General features: G+C 40.2%; 1 protein-coding gene across 1 annotated transcript; it reads right to left on the bottom strand.

Moving 5' to 3' along the window:
- Positions 1–296: 296 nt before the first annotated feature.
- On the bottom strand, positions 297–8826 carry LOC124659690 (DExH-box ATP-dependent RNA helicase DExH6-like). Its single transcript, XM_047197516.1, has 15 exons — positions 8619–8826; positions 8188–8278; positions 7731–8037; positions 7525–7599; positions 7060–7104; positions 6419–6509; positions 6258–6316; positions 5632–5793; positions 4776–4828; positions 4658–4691; positions 3978–4067; positions 2892–3893; positions 2130–2688; positions 1235–1701; positions 297–1132 (listed from the first exon to the last, which is right to left on the bottom strand). Exons 1-15 carry the CDS (start codon positions 8743–8745, stop codon positions 782–784), a joined length of 3513 nt encoding a protein of 1170 aa, XP_047053472.1. The 5' UTR covers positions 8746–8826; the 3' UTR covers positions 297–781.
- Positions 8827–9142: the final 316 nt, after the last annotated feature.

The raw sequence follows: 9142 nt of genomic DNA, 5'->3' as shown, positions 1-9142 counted from the left end.
GACTTCAGGGAGTATGATGGTTCGGAATCGGAAGACCTCAACTTAGCAGAGCATGTTTCAGGAAACAATACCAAGGGATTACAAAAACCGACGGTCAAAGTTTATATTCGGAAAAATGTTCCATCCGAACACTACCGAGAACTTTCGAATAATTCGATTAACAAGTGTTCAGAAAACGTAAATATATCATCCATGTTCGAGCCACAAAACAGCAAAATAGTACAGACAATCGGAGTAGACCGCTAAAAGGTCAGAAACGACTCTGTCACCAGCTAGCAAGAATTTGCTCCGTAAAATAGTTCAGAACTTTGTGTTTTTCGTATTGAACTGTATCGACCTAGTTTCTCAAAAGGTGATCGGATGGACAAAAGTACAACCCACCCAATCTCCGAAATGCGCCTCCCTCCTGTTGCTCATGTCATGGCACAAAGGTAGAGGATACAAGTAAGTACATTTCATACATGTCCTGAACAAGACGCTAGTAAATCCTAAATCTTAGAAACAACCACTGTGTACAGCACATAACCTAATTGGCTGCTCTCTGAAACGCAGATACACCATGGCACTAGATGGTAGTGCCGGCACGCAAAAGAGCAAGGTAGAGAGAGGTGAACAGAACAACAAGATGCACTGGTTTCTGGATTATGGTCTCTTCATCCATGCTTGCTTTCACATTTTGCTTTTAACTAGAGGAAAGCAAAATCTTTTGTCATTTTCAAACAAAGCTCTTTTCTTCAGAGACCCCAAGCGTGATATCCAGTACAGAAGTACATGAAACACACTATTGAGGCCTCCGGCGCCGAGCACTGTCACGCTGCCTTTTGGAAGATTGTGGTGCTGAAGGCCCTGGTACAGTTTTGCTGGGTAGACTATATCTACCACCAGCACTTGGGGGCAGAATATTCTCCGGAGAAAGATACTCAGCAAGTGGTGCGACTCTGTCCGTTAGCAATGACGTAAGGAAATCATTAGGTCGAATATAACCACCACCTCTCCTTTCTGCTGGCCTTGAATCAAAAGCACCGGTGTTACATTGAACCATAGCAGGCAAGCCATCATATGTCAAGATACATGCAATGGCATACATCGTTGCTCCAAGAGCAGGTGGGAGAACATCCTGCGGGTGTTGGACCTGTAGAAAACATGCTTTCATCAGGTGCAAGATAGAGAAAATTATAGCGCATTGGCAGCAGATTAAAATGGAAAATGCAGTTACATGGTAAATGATTCTTACTTTGAAAAGTATAGCAGATACTAGACGTTCTCTTAGGCAGTACATTTGAGCAACATCAAGAGCTGTCGCATGAAATCTGAGCCAGCGGTCAACAACAACTGAAACAGTGTTATCAGGAGAAGACATAATCACTTCATCCCCACTGGAACCTTCCTCTTCATCATTATCACCATCAGGTGGAGCAACAGCCATTTCGGAAGCAAGCAGAAGTAGTGGATATGACCCAACGACAGAACATTTCTTTATAGACAACGTCCCACCATCACCTCGAGTAATTTCATCATATATGACTAGCGGATATCCAGAAGATTTATTTAATGACAAGTTATAGTTTGCAGAAGACGGATGCAATCGAACTTTGGCACCACTTGCTGTTTCCACAACTGTATTCCTGGCATTTTTGCAAGGAGGAAGCAGCTTTCCAACCATGGGGTAAGCGCCAGCCATAAGGACTGCGCTAATGATACCTAACATAGTTGCAAGGTAGTAAGTTCAAGAGAATAGTTTAAATTAAAACATAACAAGGCTTTTTTTACTGCCAAGATTGAAAAATAACTTATAAACCTACACACATTGAAAGTAGCTTTATAGGTAATGAATGCAAAATTCTCTTATTCCAGCTACACTTGTTACCATGAGTTTCCAAGTTGTAACTAGTACAAGGATCTACTCCCTATGTTTGGACACCACTAAAGTAACTACTGCAAGATTTTAATTCTTCAAACCAACATACGCAGTTTTCTATCTACAGAAAAACCTATGCGTAAGTGACAAATCTAATGACATACTGCTTATAGAATTAAACATTGTTCACATCTGAAAGTGTGAAATAGAAAGAAAGCAACCGCAGCATATTACAGTGTTTCAGAATTTGTTTTCATACAAACTTACGTACCTGAAGCTTTAGCATTTAAGTTGCAGGCAGATGCTTCAGCAGGAAGAAATCCTCTTTGAGCTAGTTCATTCTGAAGCTGTTTTCGCATACTTGACAACATAGTCATGGTGTTTGAATTGACAAAATATTGTGAACAAAACAAAGCTTTTTGGCCCGTGTCTTTAGCACATCTCCAACAATCAAATGCTGCCACAACAGCAAGCTGGTCGCTAAATCCACCATATAATGAAGCAAGCTCGATTTTGGCTGCATCGGCTCTTTTTCTCTGATCTGGATCGACTGGAAGGACGAAAGGATCTCTATAATCTACTGCACATGCCAATGTCAATGCAGGATCAAGGCAGTTCATCAATATAGCAAACAGGAGCATCTTGCTTGTGGATGGATGAACCGGAAGAGAACCTAACTTTTCACCCAAATCTGTCAACTGTTCATCTTGTGTTAAAGCACCAAGATCCTGAAGCACAGTAATAGCATTTTTTACAGTCTCAGAAACTGGAGGATCCAAGGTCTTCTTTAGAAAGTCTGCTATTCTGCAGTTTGGATCAAGCAGTTTGACCTGCACCACAAAGACACATCGAACAGCTATCAGTAATAACATGATAAACTCGTTGGACCAAGCATTTGACTTGCGCCACAACTATTAAAGCATAAGGTACCTACCAGTACAAAATGATAATATTATTGCAGCCAAGTGAAACATTGAGGAGCATCAGCTTTTTCAGACATTAGGTACAACAAAAGTATAAGCTAGGCATATACCTGCAAACATAGTTCTTCAATTGGCATCCTATTAATTTCAGGAGTTTGGTATTCTTGCAGTGAAGCTGCTCGCAATCTAGAGTAAAGATGGTAGCAAGTTCCTGGCTGACAACGACCAGCACGCCCTTCACGCTGCCTTGCACTAGCTCGAGAAACCCAGGAAGTTTGAAGCGTGGACACACTATTATACGGATCATAACTTTTCTCTTTCATTCTTCCACTATCTATGACAAATACAACATCATCAATTGTTACTGCAGTCTCCGCTATGTTCGTTGAGAGAATAATTTTACGAACCCCAGCAGGTGGACGTTGGAAAACCTTTCTCTGCTCTGAAGATGGGATCATGGAATGGAGAGACAGCACATGGAATTTTGATGAATCCCGAAAGATGGAAGAAGCAAGTAACCTCTCTCTTGTTTTATTTATAGCTTCCCAACCAGGAAGGAAGATCAATACAGCTCCTTCACTTGAATCAGCACATAACTTTTTAAGCAAGCGTTCTATCAGCACAGTATCTATGTGCTCTGGACTGATAGTTGCTAAGTATTTATTAAGAAGATCATTCTCTTCAGGTGATTTTGCTGGAGTACAATCCATGTGTTTTTTTATTACTTCATAAACCTCTTTCTGATTCTCTTGCTGAGACCAATCTAATGCAGATTTTCCATCGTGATCACGTGCAGAACAATCCACACCAAATGATAGAAGCATGCAGACATCCCCAAGTTGACCTTTTCCAGCAAAAACCATCAAAGGTGTCACACCAGTTTCTGAATGTGAGTAGTTGAAGACTTCTGGGTTCTGCTCTACAGAAATAAGCTCAATGAGAGGATCAAATTCATCATTGACCAAAGCCATACTAATTACTTCATCCAGTGAGCTTTTGTACTCATCGGTTAACACAGTCTTCAGCTCCAGATCATCTGATGCGGGATGAAGATGATTATCATCTACAGATTGCAGAATAGAAAGCACATCCTCCAAATAGAAAGTTTTAACCTGTGGAAAATGCAGTTGTCAACAAAGCTTTAAGCTAAAAATCCAAGAGCCCCAGTCATAGAATGTAAATGTAGTGTTACTAACAGGGTAGGTATGGCCAGGGACTTCAATAACCGGGCATCCGTTGAAATACTGAGAAAAACGGTCAGCGTTGATTGTTGCACTCATGAGCACCTGTTAATTGCATCAGTGAATACTCTTGTAACCGGATGAAAAACACGCTCACTTGAGCTATGGCAATGGAATGTCATCCTAAGAACCAAGAGATGGATTTACAATACCAATACAAAAGGCACGAGCTAAGCTGTACAATTTTTATTTCAGCCATTCGCAGTGTCTCATCCAAATCCATGATTTGTCAACAATGGTTGACAAATATTAGTTCATCCATCGATCACTGCTACACTTATAGCCCCTTAATTATATTTATTGTCTTCATTATGTATACGCTACAGTTGATCTTTTCTTGGTCAAATAATTTTCTTACATGCTATTTTTTGTCAAGTATAAAAATAATTAGTTTTTCATCAGCAACTAACATGATATTCTTTTATTAATAAATTTTTCATATTATTACTCTTAAGGTGTTATATGAAAGTTTCATCTATTATTTTTACTACTCCATTTATGTTAGTCAAGACATGTCTTGCACATGCAAAAAATGCATGTCCAGTCTTTACGCAATAGTTGAGTAGCATAAAATAGTCTTGAGTAGGCCCTGACTACTTATGAGCATAATAAATTACAAAAGAGATACTTCTTACTATATGAAGATGCGGATACATCGGCAGCAAATCTCTGCATATAATTATTTGAAAAATATATTAGTGGATTACACATGCAATTTAAGTAATATGTGCACAATTTTCTTTGTAGCAATACCTCAGGATAGCTAACATGAAATCGGAATACCTATCCCTTTCATGGATTTCATCCTGAAGAGAAAATGAATATTTTTTAGCCAAAGAAAAAATGAATATTAACTCATATAGAAATATAGGACAACATAAAGCCCAACAAAAAATACACTGCCAGCATACGCTACCCAGAACAAATCCAGTAAAGTACTAATCTAATGAAAAGGCCAAGCACATTATGCACACAAGCTGCAGTTTTGCTGGCAACGATGTTGTAGGTTCTACATGAACAAGGAAGTATGATTTTTACAGATATTTTTAAAAGGCAGACACTGGTCAGATTATATGTGAAGCTCATAAACAAGTTCTTTCATGGCTAATTTACGATGAACTTGCCTCACTCTAATTATGAGGATCTACACACTTTCTTTTCAATAATAATACCATAAAGATGTTCATGTGTGGTATATGTTGGAAAATGGTGTAAAAACTGTACAAAGCAAATATCTTATTTGAAATGGAAGTAACAAAAGTTTTGGTAAAAAAAAAACTTTTGTCACTGCTACTACCCCTGCACTATGTCTTCACAAAACTCTAGGTACTACATAGAAAGCGTTTATGTTAAATGCAGTTAAGCAAATTGTAAGACCAATACAATGCAGTTTCGTGATATGAAATAACATGTTGCATCTAGATGCCAAAAACATTTATTGGTCCTGGTTAGAATACCAAGTTTCACAAAGTTAGATGCGGGTTGGCTAACTATTCATCTCATCCTCTTGTAAATAAGTATGTACACACTCTTTTCAGTATTACCACATAAGGAAAGTATGCCATAACTCAAAAGGAAATGGTATGTAACAAGGTATTTCGAAGTTTACCACAATGATGTGTGTTATCTCCATAATTGGATCATCAAATGAGTGTGTCACATTTTGTGCTGTTTGAACGTTAGTTACTCTGCCTATCAACAGCCTCAAAAGAACACCATTAGTACAGAACATGATTGACGAATTCTTCCCTCCTTTTGACTCCAAACGTATCTATAATCAAATAATGAACAACATAATAAGAATAACATGGATGGAAAATTTACAGCTCCTAGAAAGATAGGCGAACTCCAAAGAAAAAAAAGAACTAGGTGTTGAACGGAAAGAAAATGATGTTCACAAAAAGTCCCACTGTTCAATAAGGGGACGGGAGCTTATATATAGGGTGACCAACTTTGTAACTTCGCAGTTTGACCAACAAATGGCCAAGCAAAACATGCATGTGATCATCACACACACTAAGCAATCTAAATTTAATTTTAGAATGAACTTCTACATTATCATAATTGACATAATATTGTTACTGTAACTTTAATTGATTGTACTGCAGTGTAAACAAATGATGAAAGTTTAATATCATAGGCAATTTAAAATCAAACAGACAACTGCTTTGAAATGGCTAGGGTTAAGGCAATTAAATCTACGAATGTATCAGTGAATTCTAGAGAATTGTATACCTTGTACCCAACTGTGTTACCAACAGCCTCTCCTCTTTCAGCAGATATTCGTTCGGCAACTGCATCGGACACAGAACACAGAACAGCTTACATTGAGCCAATGGATAAACACTAAATTTGAAAAGCAATGGCCAATGACATAACGAAATTACTACAAATACCTGAAGTAGCTGATATCCGTCGCGGCTGAGTACATATGATCTTACATGATTCACCCTTGCCCCACACATAATCCAAGATATATTGAGGAACCTAAGTACAAACAGCATGATAAGTGAGAAACAAATGAAAGTATTACACCCACCAGTCATAATCAAGCAAGGCTGTTCTCGTCATTTCATATGCAGTTATGCACAAGAACAGAAAACTATGCATCAGTTGAATTTTAATTGAATCAACCTGTTAGAATAAAGATATTATTATATGAATAAAAACCAAGTAAAGTGCAGAAAGATGTGAAGATAGTATCTATAACATGTCACCTCAGACTGAATATGTTATCTACGATCTAAAGCCTGATGTATTAATTTGCAGCCCACGGACTAGCATAGAAATGTTTTCTACTGATTATAAGAAAAATGGACGCATCATTTGAGTGGCATAAGACCATTCATCTCTTCATAAGAGCTACACATATCTAAAACATAAGATATTCCATATTTGCTGAAGCACATACAGTGTATATTGTTCATACGAGCATATAACAACAGTGAAAAAACAGTCAATGGGTTAGGCCAACAGACCAAGAATAATAGGCAGAACTTCTATAACAAATGCAGGAAGGGATCAGAACAACCGGCACCTGGGTAGTTTTACCGCAGCCTGTTTCTCCAGAAATAAGAACCACCTGGTAGAAAATACAAGAGGATCACATTGCCATCAGTTGATGCCAACAAAAATATTCCCTTAGCAAAGCTGGCAAATGTTAAAGCATATGAATAGATCAAAATAAAAAGCTAGTGTCAGGAAAATAATTGAAACAGATGCCCATCATTTTTGTGCCAGTCATCCTATAATTAATTGAAGCTGTGGTACAGAAAGCACTAGCACATTATCAGTAACTCTGGATTATAAGGATCTGAATTCCAGATAACTTAATATTAAACCTCCCCATGATGTGAAATGACATAACCAGCATCGACTTGATCCATGCATCACACTAAAGCTAGTGTGGAGCAACCTAATTTCCAAGTTGACTTACCTCTTTCAATAGTTCTGGAATACTGCATATTTAAATGCGATCAAGCTTCGGCACAATGAACATTACCTGGTGGTTTTCCAGAGTAGAACAAATGTGATCCTTGAAGGATGATATCGGAAGTTTGGATCTGTCTTCAGCAATCTGTACACATGTGTACAAACTCTCAGCACCCACTTAAAGATACTACATATGGCAGGTATAAAAGGTGGGAACTCTGGGATTGGCCCCAAAAAAAGGTGTTAAAAGAAAGATATCAAGCCAGAATATACAACCTTCCTCAGCTGTCCACTTGTGTTAGATGTAAGCATCTCAACCTTCTTTGCTATATCACGTCCGCTCATAGTTGGCCTGCGAAAGGCACCATCTCTTTTCCATGGAATTCTTGCAGCCTTCTTGCCAGATTTCTTGACGGCATCACCATTTAATTCAGCTTCATCAGGAGGATAATGCGTAAATAAATCTAGCAAAACCTGTGTTGCTTCTTTAGAAAATCCAAGTCTGCTAGGGCCTTCTGCAGGCCCCTGTGTGTCTTTCTTATTGTTACGTTTGTAAACACTAAGGCGTCGAACATTCTCATTCCTACAGACAATGAATAGAATTCAGAACAAACACCAAATAAAAAGTTGCTACTACAAATATAGGTCAGCATGATGATTGATTAGGAAGAGAAGATGGACCAAACATAGCTCTAGCTTAGCAAATCCGTTATAGTAGTTAAAAGTTACTCACCCGGTACTTTTCGTTTTCAAGCCCATCTTTCTACACATAAAATGGATTGCGCCACGCTCTTCCTTGGATAGACTAGCATCGAATTTGTATACTGCACATTTAAAAATTGTAGATATTATTTTCTCTGCTGGAAAAGAATATTATGCATGCTTCAATAGAAGAAAACAGAAGAGACCAGTCGTAAAGGACTAGATCGGGGATGGGTTTGAGATACTATGATAATTTAAAAAAAATGAGCATGGGCCTCAACCCTAAGCTGGAACGTTTGAAACCCTAGGCTAGCTCCCACCGACCCCGAAGGTTCCATGCCCGCAACGGAACCCCTCGCTCCATCTCCTCGGAATCGCACCGAAATCATGAGGCCGCGCGAGCTAGGAAATGCGAAAATAATTGGAAACACCCGATGTGAAAACAAGGCAGACGGCGCGAACCCTGTTCGTGGGAGGCCTTGAAGTCCCTGAGCACTGCCCTGAAGCGCATCATCTTCTCCTTGGGCACGGGGAGTGGAGGATTGCCGCCGCCCCCGGCTCCTCCGTCGTTGGGCTTCTTCCGCCCCATCCCGCGCTCCTCGTCGTCGCGGAGCGGCGGCTGGCGTTCGTGGCGGCGCGGCGCGGCCGGCTGGTGTCTCGCTTCGGCGGTTCCCCGCTGCGGTCGCTTTGGTGATGGGGGCGATGGTGCGGTGGAGCGAGCGGAAACCTAGCCTAGGGCGTGGAGGAGCGGCCGGCGGAGAGAGATGTTTGGGTGGACCGGTGTGGCAGGCTGGTGTACGGGCCATGGTTAGTCGGTCGGTGAGAAGCGGGCTCGTGGTGGGTGTGTAACGGGCCGCATGGTGGGTTGTTCAAAGGCTTTCAAGCGGGCCACTGCCACGGGAGAAGGCCGGAGAGGACCAGCTCCACTCCCGTCCCCGCGTCACTCCAAAGTTCGAGCATCTTCAACCGTTCGAGTCCCCGGTGAA

The sequence above is a fragment of the Lolium rigidum genome, chromosome 6 (assembly GCF_022539505.1).
Source record: "Lolium rigidum isolate FL_2022 chromosome 6, APGP_CSIRO_Lrig_0.1, whole genome shotgun sequence".
Classification (NCBI taxonomy): domain Eukaryota; kingdom Viridiplantae; phylum Streptophyta; class Magnoliopsida; order Poales; family Poaceae; genus Lolium; species Lolium rigidum.
The sequence above is the reverse complement of the archived record's forward strand: the minus strand, read 5'-3'. Positions and strand labels throughout refer to the sequence as shown.